Source organism: Euprymna scolopes, chromosome 1, assembly GCF_053919585.1.
Source record: "Euprymna scolopes isolate OS-2025 chromosome 1, ASM5391958v1, whole genome shotgun sequence".
Taxonomy (NCBI): domain Eukaryota; kingdom Metazoa; phylum Mollusca; class Cephalopoda; order Sepiida; family Sepiolidae; genus Euprymna; species Euprymna scolopes.
Genome location: NC_136482.1, coordinates 97,924,932 through 97,950,562, shown reverse-complemented (window position 1 = coordinate 97,950,562; position 25,631 = coordinate 97,924,932). Strand labels below are relative to the sequence as shown.

Here is a 25,631-nt window from a genome sequence, read left to right as displayed (position 1 = left end):
ATGTAGTGTTGTCGCTAACCAAACAGTCTGCAACCCCAAACCGAGCAAACAATTCCAATAAAAAATTTGTCATTGTTGTCGTGGTCGGTTTTTTGCATCTTAGTACCTCTGGCCATTTAGAGTAAGAGTCAACTACTATCAGGTAGTAAAAATCCTCCACAGGTCTCGCATAATCGATGTGGATCCTCAATCATGTTCAGCCTTAGGCCAAGGTTTATATGTTATCGGTGGTGCTTTTGCAGCCAAAGCACAGCCTTTGCATCTGTTCACCATGTCGGTAATATCTTAGTCCATAGCTGGCCAATAAACAAAACTTCTCATTAGGCTTTTCATTCTGTTTATTCCTGGATGCCTCAAGTGAAAATCCCTGAGAATTCTTTTTTGAAGGGTTTGGGGGATGACAACCCTTTCACTGTATTTCGTTGCAACCAGAAAAAAAATGTTTGAACTGGTGTCACCCAGTGCTAATTTCTGCTTCGTGGTTTGAATGAAATTGTCATTTAGGGATTCTGACTTAATTTCCTGAAGTGTGACCGTCAGTTCGCGAATAATATTGTTTATCATGGTTTTTACATCACTATTAATACGTAGTCCCACAATTACTGAATCTTCAAGAGGTTCCATTTTGGCAGGAATCAGTCTCGATAGACCGTCTGCATGGGCTAGTTCTTTTGAGGGGAGAAATTGAATTGTAAAATTATAGTTCAGCAGAATAGTTCCCCATCTTAATAGTCGGTTCGCAGTGAATGTTGGAAGTTCTTTTTTGATCCAAAAATGGATATCAACGGCTTATGGTCAGTTTGTAAAAAAAAATGTCTTCCGTACAAGAACCGGTGGAATTTTGAAACTGCAAATATAATTCCTAGGGTCTCTTTCTCGATCTGAGAATAATTCTTTTTCGCTGGCAAGAAAGTCCGCGATGCGAAAGCAATAGGCTGTTTCGAGCCATCCGGCATTCGATGTAGCATGCACGCCCCGACGCCATATTGACTAGGGTCACTAGCTACTAATATGTCCAACTGCGGGTTGAAATACGCTTGGAATAGTTTTGAAGTCAGGATTCTTTTTATTTCTTGGAATGAGGTCTGGCAATCTTCTGTCCACTCCCAAGCCTTATCCTTTTTCAGCAATTCATTAAGTGGTGCGCGCAATTTGTGCATATTTAGGATGAACCCCTGGTAATAATTTGCCAAACCTAAAAAACTCTGGGATTGAGTAAGGTTTATTAGTGCCGGCATTTCTTTAATAGCGGTCGCCCTATCTGGGTCTGGGCGTCTGCCATCTTTATTGATTATTTGACCCAGGTATTTAATTGTTTGTAAAAAGAACTTGTATTTATCTGCTTTGATCTTAAATCCATAATCTTTTATTCGACTGAATACTAGTCTGATATGTTTTTCATGTTCGTCCCTGCTTTTGCTCGCTATAATAATGTCATCAAGATATGCAATTGCGGTGTTCAAGCTGGACAGCATAGTATCCATTACTTGCTGGAATATTGCGGGTGCCACCTTGACACCAAACGCAAGTCTTTCATATCTGTACAAAGCCCGATGAGTGTTAATACAGAGGAGGTTAGCGCTTTTGTCGTTTACCGGAATCTGTAGGTAAGCATCGCTTAGGTCGATCTTAGAAAAAAAACTTGCCGCCATTTAATTTCGTGAACACTTCTTCTGAACTAAGTAATGGATAATGAAACATAAACTGCCGGAGCAGCCCACTCACTATATTCAATTTTAGCCAGTATACCGATGCTTTCTAATCTGTCTAGTTCCTGATTTATTTTGTTCAGGGAAGCGAACGGGACATTACGTTTCTTTTTAAACACCGGTTGTGTGCCAGGTTTCAACTTAAAATCTGCGGCCATTTTTGTACATCTCCCCAGGCCAGGAGTAAATACGTTTGTGAATTCTTTTTTAAAACAAGTTTCTCCGTTTCTGCTGAGTGGGTATCTATTTTCTTGCAGAATGTGGATATAAGAAGATCCCAGGGACGAAACTCCTCCATGCTGTCAGAACCGAACAGGTTCTCCCTATCTTTTAGCACATACAATCTTAGTTTTTTGTTTTCCCCCGTAAAGTGACGTTTGTAATTAATTCACCTTCAAAATGAATTTTTGTACGATTAACGGCCATCGCCATTCTGTTAGTTTTTACATAGTCGGCTTTTGTAAATTTTTCCACGTTTTGAGATTTATTATTGAAAGATCCAATCCACTGTCTGATTGGAATTTAATAGCCTTGCCGAAAATGTTAACCGTTACATATTTGCGTAGATTTTCATTTACGACGTCCTTAGTTCTGGTTTGATGTACATGGCTTTTATTCCGAGTTTTCCTATAGTGCAAACTTTTATGACCAATCTTATTGCATAAATGGCATCTTTTTGTTAAAATGGGCAATCCCTTACCACATTCTGCCATATCTGAAACAAATGCTTGGTGCTTTTTAGTTTTTCTGAGTTTCAGTGGTTAGTGTCTGTTTGCCATTTCGACGGTTTTTTCTTAGTTACTTTTTTTATATTCGCGATGCCTGTTTCGATATTTCTTGCATCTTTTTTTATAATTTCTACTTTTTTGACAATCCTCAGGCAATTTTTGAAGTGTTAAGTTCTGTTCATTTTCTAATTTTGTAAGGACTCTGCGTCTGATTTCCGCATCTTTTCTCGAGGTTAACCCTTGCGCAAACACAAGACATTTAAAATTGTCTGCTGTTAGTCCAGACAACTTAAAGTCATCACAGTGTTTGTTCACTACAGCTGCGTAGGTGGCAAAATCGTCATTATCGTCTTTTACCACATTCAAACATCTCCAACGTTTATGAAAAAGAGACGTTTTCGGCAAGAAAAGTTCTGTTAACAAAATTACCGTCTCATTGACTGATAAATCTGCTGTTTTCCGAGGCAAGATGTAATCCACGAATTTCCAATTCTCGTAGTTGAAGTCTGGTTTTCTTTTGATCAGACCAGTTGCTACAGTCAATATTAAAAAAATCTTCATAATGCCGAAAATACACTGTGAATGATTTTTCCTCTTCCTCGTATTTAAAATTGTCTATCGCGGTCCATATTTTATTCTGAGAAAATGCTGAATCGTTTTCCACATTCGCATTATTCTTAACAATTTCTTTAAGCAATTCCTCTGTTCGTAATTGACATTCGGCTAACTGTTTTTGAACTTCTAATTGATGTTCGGCTAACTGTTTTTGAACTTCCTTTTACTGTTCCTCGGTTCGTATTTGACATTCCGCTAACTGTTTTTGCAATTCCTTTTGCTGTTCTTCAAATCGTATTTGACGTTCAGTCCAGTGTTTTTCGAATTGTGACTGATGCTTTGCGGCATTGATATGCAACTTTGTCAAATGTTCCAATGCTACTTTCAATTTGTCCATTTTGCTTTGTCAGCATTAGCAATTTCAAAACGTTCGCTGAATTTTACAAAACCGCTTTAATCTTTCTTATTTCTTCCTCCAAACAATAAAACAAACAGAAAAAAAACATAAATATATAAAAAGTTCATTGTCTAAAGAAAAAAAAAATCAAGTGTATATTTTTCTCCAGAGAAAAAAAAAATAACGCCCGATTTTAGCAGTGAAAACCACAAGTGACAAATTCTTTTTCCAAAAGTATAAAAATTTACCTTTCTAAGTCGCGACGAACCTTTTTCTTTTTGCAAAAGTACAGCGCTATCTTTGAAAGTTGTGACAAACTTTTTTCTTTTCAACTTTTTTTTTTCCGTAATGATCTGCGTTTTCTTTTTTGTTTGTTTTTTTTAGTTACCGTTAACCTTTCAGTTGCAAGTGTTATAACATTTGAGTCCAACGCCGTTAGTATTTTTAGAATACTATTTCAACGGGAGTATTTTTTTTTTTTTTTTTTTTTTTTTTTTTTACAATGTCGTTACTGGTTTTGATTTTAGTATGCTCCTTGAATCCAATGTCATCAGTGTTTAGTTTTTTAGAACACTGTTTTTAAACGTGAGTACGTTCTCCGAATCCAATGTCGCCAGTGTTATGGCTTGCAATAAGCCACAAAGAAAACAGAACAAAGGAATAGAGTTTAAACAATGTATTACTGGAACAACAACGTAAAAAGGTTACAACTGAAAAGAGTAGTAAACGTCACCAAGCAGGCGAGGGTCACTCTGGTGTTTAATCCACACCTGGGATCAAAAGGTCTATGGTTTATATAATGGATAGAACAGTCCATTTGGAGGGTGATTCCCCCACAACAATATTATTGAGAGAACATAAGTTTTTAATTATGGACAGGAAAAGAATATTTTTAAAAAATTTATTATTTGAAAAAGAATGACCGACAATGACCATGCTTTTAAATGAGTCAAAACACACAAACCACTTATCCAGTTAAATAAAAAAATAACTTTTGTTAGGTTTGTTTTACAATCCACAGAGGTATGAAAAATTGGTCAGAAAACAAATATATAACAAATAAATAAAGGCAAGTTACTCTTCTATCTACCTCGATAAATTTTTGGTGTTGTAAATGTTTACTCTGTTCAAAAAATCAGTAATGTCAAGCAATACATGAGAACAAGAAAAAATGGCCGCAATGTCTCTTGAAGTATCGACAATGACTTAAAAATAGAAAAATTATACAAAATAGTGGTAGAAACTTACCCGATAATTGTCACAGTAACTTGAAGCCGTTAAAATGAAATTTAATTATCCTAATTAGTTTAATGTACTTGAAAACATAATTGTAATCTATACAAAATTTTCTTTCATTTGATATGTTGCTACAAGCCATATTTTGTTAATAATTTCTTTGAATCGTGTCGTGGTGGCCATCTTGGATTTCCTGGTTACCATCTTGAATTTTTCACGGTGTAATGATAAATGATAATGTCCATCAGAATCATATTTCGCATGATGATAAAGACTTACCTCCCATTTTTTTAATTGTTTTTTATGATACTTCTACTTAAAGCCATTAAAATGAAACTTAATTATACTAATTAGTTTACTGTACTTGAAAACATAATTCTGATGTGTACAAAATTTCCTTTAATTTGATATACTATAAGCCATATTTTGTTAATAATTTCTTTTTAATCGTGTCATGGTGGCCATTTTGGATTTCCCAGTCACCATCTTGGATTGCCCAGTCGCCGTCTTGAATTTTTCATGATGTTATAATGGCAAATAATAATGTCCATCAGAATAATATTTCCTATGATGATAAAGCCTTACTTACCATTTTTCTTAGCTGTTTTTATGATGTTTCTACTTAAAGCTGTTAAAATGAAACTGCAACATGCAAGTGAGATGCTTGTAAATAAAGCCAACTGAACCTTAATGGTATTATGATAATATGTTCAGAATTTCATTGTAATATCTTGAAAGGATCTGAAGATACAGCTTTTTAAAGATGGGTTAGTCTGTAAATTATGCAAATTTCCTACTATTTTCAGTCACAAGCTTATATGCATTTGAAAAAGATTGACTTCAGGCAAAATGTCCAGTGAGCCACACATTTTTTTTTATACTTTGAATGGTTATAACTCCAGTTCTAATGGGCTGATTTTAAAAAACTAAAGATAATATTTCTTTGTTTTTTATGCTCTTTTCAATAATGATTTGAGTTTATTCGATCTAAAGAAAAAAAAATGGTTTGGTATTGTAACTTGCAAGTAACTCTTAATGAAGTATCTTCATTTTCTTTTCCTATCAATACCAGTGTTCCTCAGGGCTCTATTCTAGGTCCAATACTATTTCTTCTCTATATAAATGACCTTCCAGAGACTATTATTCAGAAAATTAATATTTATGCTGCTGACACCATCCTCTATTCTGGTATTGCTTCTTGCCCAACTTTCTCAGATCAGTTGAAATATGCAGTTGATCTCGAAGTTGATTTGGGTTCTATTATGGATTGGAGTATGAAATCGCTTATTTTGTTTAAACCTGTTAAGCTATTCAAGCTGTTAAGCTAATAGCTAATCAGCTGTTGTCCTTCAGTTGCAGGCATGTCTCTTTTCTTCCTGAGATTCTTATGGATGGCTCTACTCATGATGCAAAATCAACCCTAAAACTTCTTGGTTTTTCTTTCTCATCAAATCTTTCTTGGCATCCATATATTAAATCCATTGCTCTTTCTGTTTCCCGTAAAATCAGTTGAAGCTATCCAAACCATGTCAGCATGTAAAATGAAAGTTAAACCAAACATGGTTGTTGTTGTTGAGCATCATTTATTCTTTTATTTCATATGAGTCAGATGATTCGTTTCCTCAATATCTTTCTAGTTAGATATCAAGTACTTACTGGGGAGAAATAGCGAATGCTGTCAACCTCTCTAAGTGAAAGTGTTTCTGTATTTGAACTTGGCATGCCCAGGTTGTCAGTCCATGTTTGTTATTGGAACTCATTCATAATGGACTCTTCTAACCATTATAAAAATTAATATCACAACCTAATGCGAGACTACAGACTGTCTAACAGTTGGAAATACAGACAACTTTTCTTTGTATTCACTTTCTTGTACAATATATTCTTTCTACCTAAACCTGTTGTTCGCGCCTTTCTCTACGACCCTTGAGGATAATGATGATCAGATTTTAATAAAATTTTGACTATCAATGAAGTCAAAATTATATTAATTGAAGCTGTTAAAAAATTAAAAAAGTTTTGGTTATAATGTCCGCTTTCACATATTCTTTGTTATATCAATATTGTTTTTTGATTACTTTGAATTATGTTTGGGCATCTCAATTTTTAAGCTTTTTGACAAGTGTGATTCATCATTATGGACAGGTATGATTATAATTCAGCACAACTATTTTGATTGCAATAATTTTTCCTGTTTTAATATCTGTTTAACTGATTTTTGTGATGATCAACAGAATCCTCCTTGTCAAGCCTGTGTAAGTATCTACCCTCCACATATGGAACAAATATACGTCTGCATGTGTCCACGCAATCAGTTTTCAACAATTGATTTCCATGCAAAACCAATGAAATATTTGGGTAATATTTAAGTAATGGTTAGAGAAGAAGAATGCAAGAAGAATTTTGTATAGACATTAAAAATGGTTTCCTATTGTTTTTATTAAATATTACTAAATGAAGAATCATTTCCATTTAAAACCCTTTTAGTATTATGAATGTAAAATTGAGAAATACACACTTTAAATGTTTTACCATGGTGGGAATAAGTTAACCCAAAATGAAATGGCCACCGAATTTGACCTAATGTTGTGTTTATCTAAAAATGAAATTTGAATTTTAACTTGAAATGATTCCTCATTTAATAATACTTATTAATAATATTTAACAAAAACAACATAAAACCATTTTTAATGCATATTTGTCTGACCGTGACCTTTAAACATTATCCATATTTGTAATCATCACATTGCTGGAGATCTTTTAATACAGGTTTCCCACAGAAGAGAGATTACGAACCTGTTCCTGCTCTATTGTTAGTTTCATCGCAAGTGTTAGTCTGAGCTCCAATGTATGGTCCCCTCCCTTTGCCAAACTTTCACGAAAAACACTAGTCTAGCTGAAACCACGATCAATAATTTCTCTCCGTCTTTATCTTATGCCTAAACCTAAATGTGGATTCCATGAACAAAGCTTCTTTCTTAGAACTGCACGCCTGTGGATTTCTCTTCTGTTTGTCTGCTTTCCAGCTGACCACAATATGGTTGTCTTCAAATCCAACATAAACAAGTTCTTGATGAGCCATCCCCTTAAGAAATCCAATTTACCAAATTTCCACTATTAACGATTACTACGATATTGTCCCATTGACTACTGTACACTCATTAGCCCTTATCCTCGAGTGGCCTCCGGGCCTTGATAAGAGGTGACTCCTTTGTGTATATATATATATATATATATAGCATGTCAGGAGGCGATGAAAAAAATCAAATAAAATGCTCGATCATGGATGTGAGAGCTGATGATAGGAATATTTATTTAAAAACTATATATACATATTTCAAAAGCGTACCAGTGGTTTCATCAGCGATTTTGAAAAGGCGAAACAATGCAAGGCAAACAACACCTTTTCAAAGTTACTGATGAATTTGTGTTAATTCCATTCAGCCGCTTATGGTTGATTCAACGCAATGAAACTCTGGTACGTCTTTGAAATATGTGTATATAGTTTTGAAATAAATATATATTGATGACACCACACGCACATATATATGATGACCCCACATTCATTCTCAGAATGCAAATATCTTTATTTTGCATGAAATTAGAAGCATCTTGAGAAACCAGTGACTTTTTCCAGAAGAGTCGTGGTTGTTATATGAAACCTTCCAACTCTCAGGATGAAAGAAGCATTTTTCCAGCAGGAGCACTTTCACTGCTGTTACTGGAAAGGATTGTAAATGGAGTATAAAAAGTATACAAGACCGTATTTATGATTTTCATTCTATGATATTGACATTGTTTCACGTTTATGTATTTATATTGAATAAACTTTGAAATTTATTAACCAATCAGTATCAAGTTTTGAAAATAGGCTCTAGGTATAACATATATATATAGACTGTATTTACTTTTAAGTAAAGGGAGCATCTATGGATCTAAAAACCACTGATTAGGTTTTTATGAAATTTGGAACATAGTAAACATTATAGGGAGTATATGGACTGTATTTTTTATAAGAAAGGGTAACTATCGCCTCTCTACTGAAAATATATGTACCATGTATTAAAAAAAACTACTAGATTTATTTTTATGTAATTTTGAACATTGTAGATTTTGTATAACCATTCCAGCCAATCAATGATTGTTAACTCCCTCCCACCACCATCACCACCACCAAAAAAAATACATGTTTTGTGAGCTTCTCCTCTGTCTGGCTATGTCAACTCTAGTATTAAGGGCACAAGCACTAATTTATAAGTTGTATGCAAATAAGAATATAAACCCACATAATAACAGCACAAACATAATATGGGCATGTGTGTGTTATTGAGGCCCTGCCACTAGCATCCACATCTGTTAAATTCCCATCATTCAAATTCAGAATCTCAAACTCTGTCATATGGCCCATTCAAACTCATCTTCTCATCCACTCTTTTTCATCTCTTCGAACAACTCTAACAACCCGGCTCCTCTTCTTCTCCATCTCCTAAATATGTCTACTTTTATTTATTTTTCTAAGCCTACCACTGGAACTTATTACATTCACCTTTTTTCTCGGCTCAATCTTTCAATTGCCATTTGGCCATCCAAAAGCTAAAGCCCAATTGTCCTGCCGCTATTTGTTTGGGGAGTTCAAATTGTCAACTTTTTTATTATTGTTTGCTTATCTATTTCCTCCAGTTCTGGCTAGAGGTGTGTGTGTGTGTGTGGGGGGATGCAATCCATAGTATCACAACATTATAGAGCTATGTTATCATTTATCTCTAAGAGGAGCAAAGGAGGCATAATATACCTTTAAAATAAATGTACCTATAAAAGTAATTTTTTAGTCCTTACTGAATTATACCTTACTTCAACCGGGACATTGTCAGGTAACCCTGCTACTTATTAAGACAACTTATTGCTAATTGTTTTTACATTTCAGGACAAAACTGGAACATGAACATTCAATGAAAGAAGAACTAGAACATGAGAAATCTGAGAACGGTTCATTACGAAATCAAATCAGTTCTTTGCAATTGGAGCTGAACACGATACAGAGCGGTGAACAGGAGATGAGTAACCAGTTAATGAAGCTGAGGAATTCCACGGAAAAATATCGCAGTGAAACCAAAAGATTGCAAGACCAACTTTCACGGCAGAAGACTGTATGGAAGGAAAAAGTGGATGATTTGGAAACTGGGAATCGGGAATTAAAAAAGAAATGTGATGAAAATGACAGAAAAATGTCTATGGCAGCAAATTATCACTTAAAAGTAAACAAATATTTTAACATTTGTTATAATTTGTTGTATAGTATATGCAATGCTTCACACACATATTAAATAATTATGAAATCAAAATTTGTATATGTAAGTATATTATATATATTTTTTATGAGTATACTTAACTTTTCTATAGTATCCAGTTAACATGAACACAATTTGTAGCTCCAATATTTTGAGTATTTCTCCTTATAAATAATTTACTGATTAACTAGCAGGATGCATCTGGTCTTGCCTGACCATAAAATATGCTTAAATATATTTTAATTCATGCAGATCTCATATTTATTATCACAGAACCAAGTCTATTATCATAGTGTACCTAATATATACTACTGATTTCAAAAGTTATAAAAAAAATGACTTGGGTGTCATCAGATAAAATCGAAACTAAAATATGTAGCACTCTAACCGTATTCCCTACTGTTTTAGCTATCGCCAGGTAGATAAAAAAAAAGATTCAAAATTAAACCGCATCAAGCTATGAATGAATTTGTGTATACACAAAAGTAATAGAAATATGTTGGCAAGTTGAAATGAACAGATTGCATTTACACTTGGCCAATATATTTCTGTACACGTTATTCATCCGCCCAAAGATTTTACTCATTATAAACCATCCTTGGTGTATAATTACTATTTTCTGTTAATTTCAGTGTTATGTGACCAGTAGTTTCATACAGACACATGCACATATATATCTACTGTTTTATTTATATAGATAAGTTGTTTTGCTTAAAAGTTTAGATAATTCTAATACAATGATATGAGATGTTATTGTTATATACCTAAAGGCATCATCTCCTTTCTGATCACCATATAATCATTTATGGTAAACCTACAGTTTAATGGCTTGAAAATAATGTAATGAAAAATTATATATAGATGATAAATATTGTTTTATCTTGTTTTTATTTATTTATATATATTACAACTAGTATTTATTATATTAATAAATAAGGAATCATTTCAAGTTAAATTTTATTTAGTATTATGCTTTTAATAAGAATAACTTGTTTGAAATATGTATATATGTTAAAATAATTGGTAACTTCCGGTTGTATGAAGACTCCATTGTTTTGTTTTTCTACCAATTATTTTGGCATGTGTACACATTTCAAGTCTGTTAAGATTACAAGCGTAATACTAAATAGATTTTAACTCGAAATAGCCCCTCATTTACTAATATTTAACAAAAAGAACAAGATAAAACAATTTTTTATTGCATTATGTTTAGGCCATTAAACAGCATTTTTATCCCATTTACCTAAAATTTTCATCTAACAGGTTCAAACTTAATTTAAATGATTCCTTGTTTTCTCCAGCCGGTATCTCAGAGTCCATGCATGCTGTCATGATCTTGCCAAACTGAACAATATCGTAGTTGCAATTTAATTATCCCAAGCTCATAATGTTAATTGCTCAATTAATTAACTAAGCATATCCTAATAAAAAGAATAGTTTTCTTCGTCTCAGCACATTAAGCATAAAATGCTGAAAATCAAAGGGAGTGAGGAAGTGATGCTTATGTTATAAGTACATATCTTAATTATCATACATCTTTTTTTTCTTTTTTTCATTTTTCTTCCTTTGAAGATTGTAATGCTGGGTATGGGGCAGCCAAACCAGCTGCCAACATTGCCCCGCTTTTTATTGAAACCAACCAAGAGCTCTTTTTAGTATCCTCGCTGTTCCCTTAAGTGCAATTGTCTGGATTTCTTTTGCACTTGGTTCACCAGGAATATTAGTTAGGTAGGACTTCAGGTTCTTCTTCATAAACTCTGTGGCACCTATGATAACTGGTATGATTGATATCTCCTTAAGATTCCAACTGTCTTAATGTGTCATGTCAATGCAAACTTCCATATCAAACTATTTCAATTGCAACCATCACTTTCTCAAACAATCATGTCTGACATCAGTTCTGCTTAAGCATTTTATTCTCAAGATATTGCTTATTTTCTGCAGATCACCTACCTAGAACATGTTGACCTCTTGTCTATAATATATTCTGTTTACCAGAACACTTGCACAACATATATTTAACTAATATATATACTAAATGATATACTCACTAATATCCAATATTATTTCCATATTTGTTATATAATGAACAATTAATATGCAAAATTTTATATAGAATTAACAATGAGTTCTATATTCAACTCTTCAAAAAGTGTTGTGTATCACAGGAAATAATATTAATTAAAAATTATTATCAGAATTGCTAAAGGAGTTTTGTTTGATACCCTACATAATCAATTAAGTATGGCCTCATAACTGTGTTTGAACATTGAATTTGTTACACTGCAAAATCTTTGGTCATTTTGTGATGAATGTTTACAAGATTTTTTGAACCAAGTGGAAATTGAGTGCTCCACTTTTGTCAGTCTGAAATGAATGAATTTAGCCTGACATCATGCAAACATGCCATGCTTTCACAAACATAAATAAAACATAATAGACATGTTTGCAAATTAACAAGATTTTTTTTTTCCATTAAAAACCCTAAAACAATTTTCTCTTGTTCATATTATTACTGTAATAGTCGTCTAGTATGTTTGAGCTGAACCACGGGGAAAACAGCTTCTGCTGTTGTTGTTGAGAATCATTCATTCATTTCGTATGAACCAAATGATTATTTTTTGCATTCATTACTCCGATATCTTTCTAGTTAAAATTTCTTTCTATAAAAGACATTGGGAGGTACTATGTGAATGTTGCTGGCATCCATGAATGGAAATATTTCTGTGGAACGAACTGGATTCGAACTTGATACACCCGGGTTGTCTGTCCGTGTCATTAACCACTTAGCCACCGTCACCTCTCTGCTTCTGCTGTCCTGTAAAGTGACTTATCATCTATGTATAATATTGCTTATCTCTGTCGAAAACAAAAATTCCCCTCTGATGGGTGTGAAGGTGAATGCTTTGGTGTTATCAATGGTAGGATTTAGATTGCTTCCCTTAAACAAATCTCTTTTCATGGCAAATGTGGCACTCTCTTCTCTGACAAGAAGTGGTTGGTTTTTAGTGGTGCAATCATTCTTAGAACTGCTGCACATAAATTGCTATGGTTAGAGAGTGGAAGCCTGCTAAAATCGGCCAATGTGAATGTTGTCTCAAGTAAGTTTACTATAATGATTATTAGAAAACATTTCATATTGTTTAAGTGCTATAAAATTCTATTTGATTTTGTGAATTAATAAATTTATAAATAAAATAAGATTTTTTTGAAAATTTTATTTCTTTTAAGTACAAAGAAAAAAGCCTGAATGCAATCCGGTCGATGAAACAGCAGCTAGAACTAAACTTGGCCAAAAATGAGGAGCTTGAAGTTAGCCGAAAAGTCTTTGAGTAAGTAGGTAATTATGTACATCTGATTCCAGCTGGAGTAATAATTAATACATAAAAAACTGTTTTAAAGTAACTTTTATTTTTAAGAGATGTGTATTGACTATTTTTTGTGTAATTAAATACAAAGTCAATGAAATAGAATTGATAAACTATCGTTACAAATCTAATTCTTCTTTTCATGGAAACAAAGAAATAAAGATGAATTCAACTCCTCAGAAATTACTTGTTATATAAAAATCAAATATTTAAATTGTAGTTTGCAGAAAACCACAAATATGGCTATTCTGCCTCTTACAAATTCTTTGCCCTGTCTACTCTCATCTGTCTCAACTCCTTCCAGTGTTGAGAACTCATTCTGCAAGGAGATCGTCACTCTGGAACCTCATTTTATTAGTTTGGTAGTTATTTTGAGAAAACCAGTTGACTTGGTTTTCTCTATAAATATGTTTATAACTTCCCATAAATTTAAAACCGTCACAGTTTTGTTGCACACAAAGTGTCTGGGATAATATTTAACTTTTTTCTTTTATTGCATTTTTTGTGTAGTCTTAATAACACTTATTTTTTTATGTTTGGCTTTTGAGTTTTTATCAATTTATCATTTTTATTCTTTGATATCCTTGGTTCACTATTTCAGGCAGAATATCCTTTTCCTCCAGTTTTAGTATTTAAGGTGCTATAATGCTATAAGTATCCTGAATAACATTTCATGCTTGCTTTCCATTCAATCCAATCCAAATAGTTGATACCAGTCATGCTGCAAGCAGTCAAGTAACTTTGTACGCCCTCAAGCCAGATCTTTTTAGTTCTATAACACACTTTTGTGCTTGCGGTATCCATCAGTGTTATTTTGATGTAGGATGTGGCACACTGTACATGGCCAAACTACTTGAAACTTTGAACAGCCTATCCTGCCTTGACAGAGTACAAAATAGGCTTAGTGGGGGGGATGCCCTTTTCTCTTCCCTGCAATCTCTCTCCCACAGGAGAGACGTTGCGAGCCTGACTTAATTTTATCATTACTTCTATGGCAAGTGCTCGTCTGAGCTCCAATCTCTGGTTCCCCCTCGCCAATCTTTCACAAAAAACACCCGTCTAGCTGAAACCACTGTCAAAAATTTTCCTCACTCTTTATCTGTGCCAAAACCAAAGCGTAGATTCCATGAACAAAGCTTCTTTCTTAGAAGTGCACGCCTGTGGAACTCTGTTCCATTTGCCTGTTTCCTACCTGACTACAATCTGGATGTCTACAAGTCCAACATAAACAAAATCCTAATGAACTTAGGTAAGACACTTTATCAAATCTCCAATACTAACGTACTGTACACGCAATAATCCTTATCCCCGAGTGGCTTCCGGGCCTTGATAAGTGGTGACCACCTTGTAAAAAAAAAGAAAAAAAAAAGTAAGGAATTGAAAATCACACCAGTGCAAAGTTTCCGATATAGCATGGTTGAAGAAACTCTTTCCTTTAGTTTGCTTCCACATATCTACTTCATCATGGCATGGTCATTATGCCAAAACTGTTGCAAAACAGTAGCGTTTGAAGCTCATGTCTCATTGTCATGCAAGATAGCAGAGTAAGCACGGACCAAAATATGCATAAATTAAAAAATGTTTTGTTATTTCACCCAAAATGAGGCACAATGCCACTTTGACATGAGGGGGTTACTTATTCAGACCAAATTTACATGGATACTATGTAGGGATTTGAGCAGTGAGATATCTGTTCACATTACACTTGAACTTCTGCATGTCAGTACAGTTAGGGAAGCAGATACCTGGGAGGGAATTAAAAAATTTTGAGGGGAGAAACTATTTGAGTAGAAGGTTTTCCAGCATCTAAGGATCTCTACAGTGAAGGAGTGGGATTTTCTTACTTGTTGGGTTAGTCGGGGGAGGTATTTATGTTAAGTGGGGGTTACATGTGCTTTGAGTTCGTAAGAGCATATGCCATTAAAATACTTGTAAAACAGGTACAGAGATGCAACATTTTGGCGATAGGACAGAATTTGGAGTTTAGGATGGATTAGATTGGCAACTCGTTTTTGAACCCTGTTTAAGAGTTAAATACTAGTGGCATCCCAGATGTGGCAACAATACTCTATGCATAGACAAACAGTAGTCCTGTAGATGTACAGAATACTCTTGGGTGTGTTTTAAAAAACTTGACTTATTACTAACTCCTGCAAAAAGATTTTCCACTCCAACTCTATCTTTATTTTCATGGTACATGTTTTGTGGTATAGTTGCATGTACACTGGTCAATTTTTTTTGTCAGCCAGAAACAAGTTGTGATGCAAAATTTGTTTTTATAAAAATATTACTTTATTATTTTTCTCATGTGCAATGTGCATGTACCAAGCTAAAGATAGAGAGGGTAGGCTGGAGAGGAGTTGATTGAACAGCGAGCTCGTCTAATGTTGCTTTCTCCTGCTTGTTGTCTGCTTTCTGTCTCTCTTGCCTTCCCCTCTATATGTATCTATGTATGTGACCTATTCTCTAACAAGTGTTCCAACTCCGGCAGGTGTGAGGGTCAAATACTTAATTTTTTTTTTTTACTGCCGGTGACATCAGTTTTGACAGTTTCACCCCAAATTGGTCAGTGCGTTTTAGCTACTGACTGTCGTGTGTGTGTATGTACGTGTATGCACAGCTTCAACACGCGACAGCTCAACTGGACTCAAATCCTTGTTTCCTCCCTGTAAAACATTCGCAACAAAAACTTTTCTAGCCACTGTAAAAAAATTTTCCTTTCTTTCTCTGTATAAATGGAGCTTCTATAAACAAACTTTCTTTCCATAAAACTAGCAGGGTTACCCATCATTGCCTGGGGGAAAAAGTGTAACATTACTTGTATCCTTCTCTCTTTTTCCTTCTACCTACCACTTCTTTTTTTCTTTGCCCAATCCATTCTTCTCTCTGGAAGTGTACGCACACAGAACTCTAGTCGGCATAAGGGAAATAACTCTGTGAAAAAAATCAGTTACTTCCCTCTACATGATAACATTAAAAGATTCATGTACATATTGATAACATTAAATGATATAGATGGCTATTTGATTCGCAAATAAGGAATCTTTTTTTTTTTTTTTTTTAATTTTAGATATTATACAGCCGAGTTTCTGCTGATTAAAGAAAAAGAAAGAACTTTGTGGGTGTTTGTTGTGTATTTTTCAAGTTTTAGCTAAATGTACAAGCCAACATTTACCCTTTATATAATAGTTGTCCCATCTGTGGGATATCATACAATGGGGCTGCTTCCTAATTGAATAAAATATGATCGTTTTCAAGTTCAGTGTTAACAACTTCTCAAGCCATCCTCTTGAATAATCAAATTCTGTCCATTTTATCCATTATTTATAATCTTCTCATGATGCTGTTCATCATCCAATTGGCAATGATAAGTGATGTAATATTAGTATTAAAAAAATATTATTACCCATAAGGCTAACACAGTTTTTATACAGAGAAAAATAAAAATATTAAGTGAACAAATATTAACGTTTTCATAATAAATTTAAATCCGAAATGGGAATAAAGATATTTATATTTTTCTGATTCTGTTTGAAATATTAAAATAAAATTTTTTTTTTAAATTGTCTTCAGGAATTGGATTTCTCCCGAAGAATACAAGAAACTAAAGCATCAGATGCGTGATATGATGAGACGCCACAACGAATTCCGTCGTATAATCTTCAGCAGCAATCCTTTTCTGTTAACGGATATATCATTTGCTTCTTTGCCAAATGCTACTTTGAACAGTGAATACTTTAATGAACAGGTTTGGAATCAAATATGTATTCTATTTTTTTTTTTTTTTTTTTTTTTTTTTTTTTTTTTGATAATTTACCAAAGCTAATAATATAATCGTCATCATTGTGTCCATCATCTGACTATTAACATGTTTTGGACTGTTATCTTCATCTTGGTTGCTATAATTATAGCATGCTAGCCATTGTATTTTTCAGGTGCCGTTTTTTTGTAGTTGGTAACCTTTATCATATTTGTCCATGTTCTATGTCTATTTTTTTTTTTTTTTTCGATATCTTGAATGAGTTAATTTTTCTGAAGTTCCCTCTTTGAAGATTGGACTCTTAAAACAACAAACTAGATGAGGACAACAGTCCAACACTTGTAAATAAGTTAAGTCACAACAAAACAACAGGCTAGATGCAGAAAATAAAACAATACTCATTATCGGAAATATTATTGTATACTACCAGGGTGTGCAGGATTGACCTAATGGTTATTCTTGTAGACTATAGAATCTGCTATGTCTAGTTGAAATCTTATTGCATTTATTGTGTTCAATGACCAACTAATATGGCTGAGAAAGGTATGAACCTACAATCACCCCATTCTCTCCAACTATTAATAAAATAGTGATTTATATTCAAGTAATCCTCCCCCCTAACTAGAGAAATAAAACTAGAATCAAAGGACCAGGCCTTTATGTGCTTCAGACTAAATATGCAACACAATATTAGCTACTTGTATTTTCTCTACCGCTCTCCCTCAAACCAAGACTGTACCCTAATAAACAAAGTCTCAAACAGCATAGATATAGCACTCTCCCTCGATACTAGCGCACAAATACATGTATTTGGTGACTTCAATGTCCACCACAGTAACTGGCTAGGATTCTCTAATCACACAGACGTAGCTGGTAGCGCAACACATAGCTTCTCTATATCCCATTCCCTATCTCAGTTGGTTACATTTCCAACACGTTTCCCAGACCAGCACGATCAACATACCTCACTTCTAGATCTCTTTCTGACAACGGTTCCCAATGACTGTACAACAAATGCCCACAGCCCACTCGGGAATGCTGATCACGCTGTGATAATGGTAGAACACAGCCTAAATTCTCGCCCTAAAACTGAAGACCCACTACTCAAAACAATGAGGTATTACAAAAAGGCTGATTGGGAAGCCATCAGGGAGCTCATCAGAGATGCCCCATGGCAAAATATCTTTACTCTTCCAGCGGAACAGTGTGTAAATGAGACAACTGAATGGTTCAAAACTGCTATTGAAGCACATGTTCCCGCACGGAAATTCTATAGCAAGCCCCACTCTCCCCAATGGTTTACTTCTGCTTGTGCAGCTGCCATTTGTCAAAGGCAGCATGCGTTCTGCAGATTCAACCGACATAAGTCCAGCTCAAATAAACAGAAGTTTATAGAAGCTAGAAATAATTGTAAGAGAGTGATAGAGACAGCTAAGACAGATTACTCTGAAACCACCAGAAAGCGCATCGAAGCATAGAAATTAGGAACCCGGGATTTTTGGAAAATCTACAACAGCATAGTTAATAATGGACAGTCAACTATTCCCCCACTAACAAACAATCATGAAGTTGCTTGCACGGCAACTGACAAGGCTAATCTGCTTGCCAGTCGGTTTGCCTCAAACTCCACACTGAACTCGGTACACCACTCACTCCCTGATTTTCCTCTGCGAACAGACGCCACACTTGACGATTTGAAAATCACCCCTTCTCAGGTACATGCTATTATAAAAAACCTAGACACCTCAAAAGCATGTGGACCAGATCTCATCCCGGCTGTGCTATTAAAAAAAATGCTCTGCCGAGGTTGCTCCAGTTCTGTCCAAACTTTACAATAAATGCCTTAACGAATCTTGTTTTCCCGACTGCTGGAAAACCGCCTCTGTGGTACCAGTCTTCAAGAATTCTGGTGAAAGAACTGACCCACTAAATTATCGCCCCATTAGCCTCCTCCCGCTTTTCGCCAAAATATTTGAGTCCTTAGTTAATCAAGCCCTAGTCCAGCACCTAACAGATGCTAAACTCCTGACTGACAAACAATATGGATTCAGGCAAGCCCGTTCAACAGCAGATATCTTAACTGTAGTTTCTGAACGTATATACCGTTCATTGGATAAAACAGGGGAGGGTAGAGCGGTGGCCCTTGATATATCTAAGGCTTTTGACAGGGTATGGCATCATGGTCTTCTAAAGAAAATTAGATCATATGGAATCACTGGAAGAATTCATAATGTAATTAAATCCTTCTTAAGTAATAGAAAAATCAAAGTTGTCCTCAACGGTCGTACATCTAAACAATATGACATAAATGAAATGCGGGAGTACCTCAGGGGTCTATCCTTGGACCTCTATTATTCCTGATATTCATAAATGACCTCCCTGATAAAATTGTTTCGGAGATGGGTATATTTGCCCATGACACCACTCTCTATAACAGATATGAGGGGAAAACAAATGAACACATATCCAAGGAAATGGCAGAAACACTAGAGGATGACCTCCAATCCGTAGTGGAATGGGGACAAAAATGGTTGGTCACATTCAATGCTGCTAAGACTAAGCTTGTTTCCTTCAATAACTACAAGAAACCTTCTCTACCACCAATAGCAATGGCCAAGAACACATTGCCTGAAAGTACTTCTTTTAAACTCCTCGGCCTAACGTTTACAGGGAATATGAACTGGAATAGATACATTGAGAGCATTGCCAAGGCTGCTGCAAGGAAGGTTGGCTCCCTCTACAGTGCTAGAAAACTACTTACGCCTGACAGTATCCTATACCTCTATAAGGCAACCATTTGGCCATGTATGGAGTACTGTTGTCACATCTGGGCTGGTGCATCTGCTGCTTGTCTCTTGCTCCTGGACAGGGTTCAAAAGAGAGTCGCCAACCTGATAGGTCCTGAACTGTCATCTAGGCTTCAGCCTCTGTCCCATCAACGAGATGTTGCATCCCTCTGCCTGTTCTACAAATACTTTAATGGTGAATGCTCTGATGAACTGCAAACACTTGTACCTCCCCGATGTAACTACCCCCGACAAACCCGACAAGCTACTAAGTCTCATCCCTTTACAGTAGAGATCCCTAGGTGCAAGAAAGCCTTTTACTCCAATAGTTTCTTCCCCAGAACTGCGGGTCTTTGGAACTCCCTTCCGGGATTCTGCTTTTCCAACTGCAATGATATGCAGAAGTTCAAGTGTAATGTTAACAAACATCTTTCTACTCTTCTCCCTTCATAATGACCCCGCTAATTAAGTCCGTAATAGTAGCCCCCTGCTTCAAAGTGGCACTTTGCCTTGTTTGGGGTGAAAATTGAATAAAAAAAAAAAAATAAAAATAATAGTATGAAGTTAAAATAATGAAATCATTGTCTATAGAGCTCAGGTGGACTGACACACCTCAAAAGTGCATGTATTTAAACAGGTAAAATAGACTTTCTGATGGGTATTGTTTTGACATTAAACCACCTGAAAATGCTTCATATGCCACAAAGTAGGCAAACCAAACCACATAATATCATGTGGTTCTTTTTATAATTTTTTCCAGTTATTTAACTAATTTCCAACAAAAAAGAAAAACTGTAACACACCTCTTAAAGTTTATTATAGGAACCTTACATTCATATCACATTCTGTTCATTTAGTGTTGATTTTGCCTTGTATAAAGGTCAAACGTTCCTTGATATTCGGCAAGCTCACCCTCTACTCCTCATTGTCTACACAGTTCGACTGATCACTTGCTTCCAAGTTTTTCTTGACTGACCAACTTTTCTGTGATTTAAGATGGGAGAATGGCAGTAAGGCATAAGTCCCTAACACTTCTGATGCAATGCCTTCAGCATAATGACTGTGCCATGATCAAATGCATGTATGATGGTAAACTAGAGGGTGCAACTATAGTGTGTCATCCAACCCAATTGTGTATTTTCAAACAAATGCATTTCAGGGAAAAACATTATTACGTATTTATGTGTCATGTTGAAATTCGTATAAATTCCAAAATTTACAAAACTTTGTCCAGTAGGATATTTGCTAGAGCTAATTTTGGGAAAAAAAGCATGTAGTATTATCGAGAATAAGCAAAATGGCCGACTTGAAAGCAGTTATCTCCTCCTGATTTTAAGTATCTAAAGGGTTTGTTTATAGTGAAATTGCAACTTTGAAAAATTCTGGTTTTAATTATAATTATTTTTCTATTGGACTATTTTTCATAATTTTTCGAATTTATATTAATTTACCCATGACACATAAATGCATAATAATGTTTTTCTATGAAATGCATTTTTGGTCCCACGACAACGGAGGGATTAGTCCTAGTATTTCACTCCTGTTCATCCGTTTGTTTGTTCGCACTTTTCTCAATAACCACACGTTTGATTTTTTTTGAAATTTTGCACAAATATTAGTCATGGTGAAAGTAAATTTTTGGCAGAATAGATTCTCCAGGATAACTCTGGTTGCCCTCCTAGAGGACCATTAGAAGGATAAAATTGTCCATAAATCGTCCGTCCATTCGCACTTTTCTCAATAACCACTCCTTGAATTTTTTTGAAATTTTGTACAAACATTAATCATCATGAAAGTAAATTTTTGCCAGAACAGATTTCCTGGGATAACTCTGGTTGTCCTCCTATGAGGGCATTATAGAGGTCAAATTGTCCCAAAATCATCCATCCATTCATATTTGTTCACACTTTTCTCAATAAAAACACCTTGGAATTTTTTTAAAGTTTTGTACAAACATTAGTCATGATGAAAGTAAATTTTTCATTCATGAAGGGGGACCCCGCATGCTCGGCTTGTTTTGAAGGCACACCAATTGCACTAATTAGAGGAAAGAATTCCTTCATTTGCGATCTGTCAGAAGCTTAGTATTGACGAGATTTTGGATGTTTTACTCGCTTGGCATCTTGAGTAGTTTGCTCATATACAGCATACCATTTTGTGTATCAACCTAATAAGATGCATGGATACCCCAGGCACATCAGGGAAAATTTGGCTTGAGTGCATACAAAGTAACTTGACTGCTAGCAACCTGACTCTTTGGATCGGATTGCATGGAAAACGGATATGTGATGTTGCCCACCCCAGAGTCCAGGACATCCACAGCACCTTAAATACCAAAACTGGATAGATGATGACGGATGACTGCTCAACATGACCATACCAACATAACTGATTTAACTTTAGGATAACCTCTACGCTAGGCAAATGTAGTGCAATGTACATTTATTGACAAAAATCGTAGTGTTCTTGTGCTCTTCCTTTGGAAAGCAAGATACGGAATTGGCATCAAGGATTAGATTTGACCACCTCACTTTGATACTATTTTGTCAATATTTTGTATTTATGTATTATCATCTACAGACAATCTTTTTCACTGTATCATAGCTTTTTAGTGCAGTTAAATAAGCAAGCTGGAATTGAAACTCCACCATCTAGACAACCGTCAGTGCTTATAACTCCTGAGCTACTTACTTGGTGCTAAGATAGGTGAAATTACAATAAGCATTGACAAATGCTGCAAGCTCTCTTTGTTTAAACAAAGAGCACTGCATTATATGCTAGTAACAGTTTATTTCCCTTACCAACATACTCAACCCAAGAAAGGGAGCATATTTTAGTTTGTGTGTGTGTGTATATAATATATATATATATATATATATATATATATAAAAATAAAATGTGTGTGTGTGTGTGTTGAGATGATTAATTGGAATTGGGAATTAGAAAAATTTGAGTCTATTTTCCAATGCCGAAAACGATTCCTTTAATGATCTTTTTTTATTTGATTTTAGTTTAAGAAACATCTTCCATTGCTTGTAGTAATAATAAAATAATAAATATTCATTGGTTTAAACTTCCAGTAAGATCACTCCCTCTAGTATTGCTAGTTTGATCTCTATAGAATTTGTTACAGATACGATCCTCCTTTGCTCTAATGTTAGCTATATATTTAACAGAGGTTGTGAGACAGTTTTGTTTGAGGGGACATTTAGATTTATCAATAGAACTACATGTTTTAGTTTTTTTAATCTGGTTAAATTCTGTGTTATCATTTAAAATTTTATTGCTATCGTTTTTTTTTTCATTTTTTTCTAAGTTATTGCTGCAACTGTAGCTTAATTTAATAGCGTTTTTATTAAAAACTTTGTGAAGAATATTGTTGGAGGGGAAGTGAAGCTTAATGAAATTTAAAAATGTTTTTCCTAGGTTGGTTTTAATATAAATATATATATATATATATATATATATATATATATATATATATATATTACATATTTATGGCAAGTAAGCTATACATTAACATTCTGTTACAGTTCTGGGGAAATCATCAGGCTAACTGTTCTAAGCTCTACTCATATACTGATCACCTTTGTAAATAAATGTTAATATATCAAGTACAAGAATTTAATAAAATAGGTTAAAAAACACTTCAGCAAGAGTTAAAAACATACTTATTTTTTGGAAAGGAAACATAAGTAAAATGGATTTAAAAAGATAAAATGTGGAATAAGATTTTGCTTGTAAAGTATTTAATGAAATCGCAAATATAGAGTTGATCATACTAGCGTAAAAATGAAAAACAATGAAGCAGAGGGAGTGGGGAAAAAATGAAAAATAGTTTCATGTGAATGGATGTTCAAATCAATGACGAGTGGAAAATCCAAAATTTTGGTAAAAGTGGAGGATCCAAATGTAAAAAAAATCCAGACATCCTGTTAATGGAAGATGTTCTGAAGTAATCCAAAAGACAGAATTCTGTGTAAGTAATCAGAAATGGGTTAAAGATAAAAAAGTGAATCTAAAGTATTTTTATAAAATGAATGAGAAATTGTCAAGAAAGTGATGAAATGAAGTGTCTTAATATGCTATTGAGACCAATATTGTTAGAATTAAAATGGTGACAACTATTTTTAGAACAGAAAAGACAATGTCACAATAATTCAACCAAAATGATGTTATGGTGATACAAATTTTAAGGCAGAAAAGAGGTCAAAATGAATTAGACAGATAATGATGTTATGATGAAATTATCAGCAGGGGTCACAGGATTTAGGTAGATTATTGAATGCGTTAGGTAGTCAGAATTAGTATTTCTTCTAAATTAGGGGTTGTGAGCTTATGGAGATGTATCTATCTAATAAATTAGAAAATGTATTTAAAGTTGTAATGGATTTTAAAAGTTAAAGGGGAATAAAGCGACATATATATGCTATAAGAGTGTACATCTTCCATTGAAAGTTTGGCAGTGTTTGAACTTATAATCATATAAAATATTCTTTTTTGTTTAACCTTTCCAGTTTGAGACATTTTCTTTCATTTTTGATATTTTCTTTTTTTTTTTTTCTTTCCTTTTTTTTTTTCTTAGGAAGAGCGCCACCAAAAAGAACTGGCCCAGTTGAGGCCCCGCCTAGCAAAATTGGACAATATCCAAAAGGAGGATTTTGAAGTGTTACATCATATAATGTCCAGCACACCGCATAATATTTCGGATACAACAGAAGAAAAGGCAGATTCCGAAAAGTCTTAAAATACTCTTAACCTTGTTAGATCTTTGCATTTTAATGTCTAATTTGATTTCATTCAAATCAACAGAAAATCTACATGAAGAAAAATTCACCTAATAACAACTTATAATATAATCATCAGAAATCAACAATTCAAACTTGATTTAAATCATGCCTTGTTGCCAGCCAGTCGTGTGTGTATTGTCATCCTCCGAGGACATCTTGTCAGCTGCAACCAAACTATCTCAAGCACATAACATTACTCACATGAATTAATCTAACACATAAAATGAACAAATTTTTAATATAAGACTTAAACCTGAATCTTTTTGATATATCAATACTTGATTCAGACTAGCCTATGTAAAAAAAAAATTTTTTAATTCTACAAATATATTTTATTTCGCTTTTAAATTTTTTAAAAAATATGTATTCTGGCTAAGGAAACAGTTAAAGTGAAGACATAATCTTATTCACTTAAACAGATTAAAGGGAAATTATTTTATACCGCTTCTTTTAAATAGAAAATTTTAAATGACTTCAAGAATCGCTGAGTATGTAAAAATTGAATTTGTTTAGCTTTTTTACAGTACGTCTACATTTTATGAATTAAACTCAAATACTTAGCATTTATATATAACTTATTCACATTTATTTAATTTTGCTTTTTACGTTGTGATCACTGAGGATTTGCAAGTCATTTTAAAATTTTTATGTTTGTTTTGATATCAATTCTTTTGTGACCAAGCAACTTACTTTTAAATAGTTTAGGTCATTCAAGAATATTATATTAAAGCTGAGTTAATCAACGTTTGTTTTTTCAAGGCTTTTGTCCTATATATTTTGGCCATATTAAATATATGCTAAAATATTCCTCAATTTTGAGATTGAGTTATAGTCATCATCATCATCAGGTTTTGGTATTTCAGGACTCTGGAGTGGGCATCACCGACAATGTTTTACATCTGCTCTCCATGCAGTCCAATCCATAGCTATGTTTAAAAAATTTTCATTTTAATTGTTCTAAATAACCATAATTTTCAATTAACTCATCTCTTACCAAGTTTCTATCATCCTCTC

At 34.1% G+C, this 25,631-nt stretch overlaps 1 protein-coding gene across 2 annotated transcripts in view; it reads left to right on the top strand.

Moving 5' to 3' along the window:
- LOC145255719 (uncharacterized) overlaps nt 1–25,182 on the top strand; it is a 54,092-nt gene extending 28,910 nt beyond the window's left edge. For both annotated transcript variants that reach the window (XM_080114362.1, XM_080114444.1), the window contains exons 8-11: nt 9,550–9,880; nt 13,145–13,245; nt 16,855–17,029; nt 24,413–25,182. In XM_080114362.1, the coding sequence (XP_079970488.1) occupies nt 9,550–9,880; nt 13,145–13,245; nt 16,855–17,029; nt 24,413–24,574 (769 nt within the window). In that variant the 3' untranslated portion in view covers nt 24,575–25,182. The remainder of the gene's footprint in view (nt 1–9,549; nt 9,881–13,144; nt 13,246–16,854; nt 17,030–24,412) is intronic.
- The last annotated feature ends 449 nt before the right edge of the window (nt 25,183–25,631 follow it).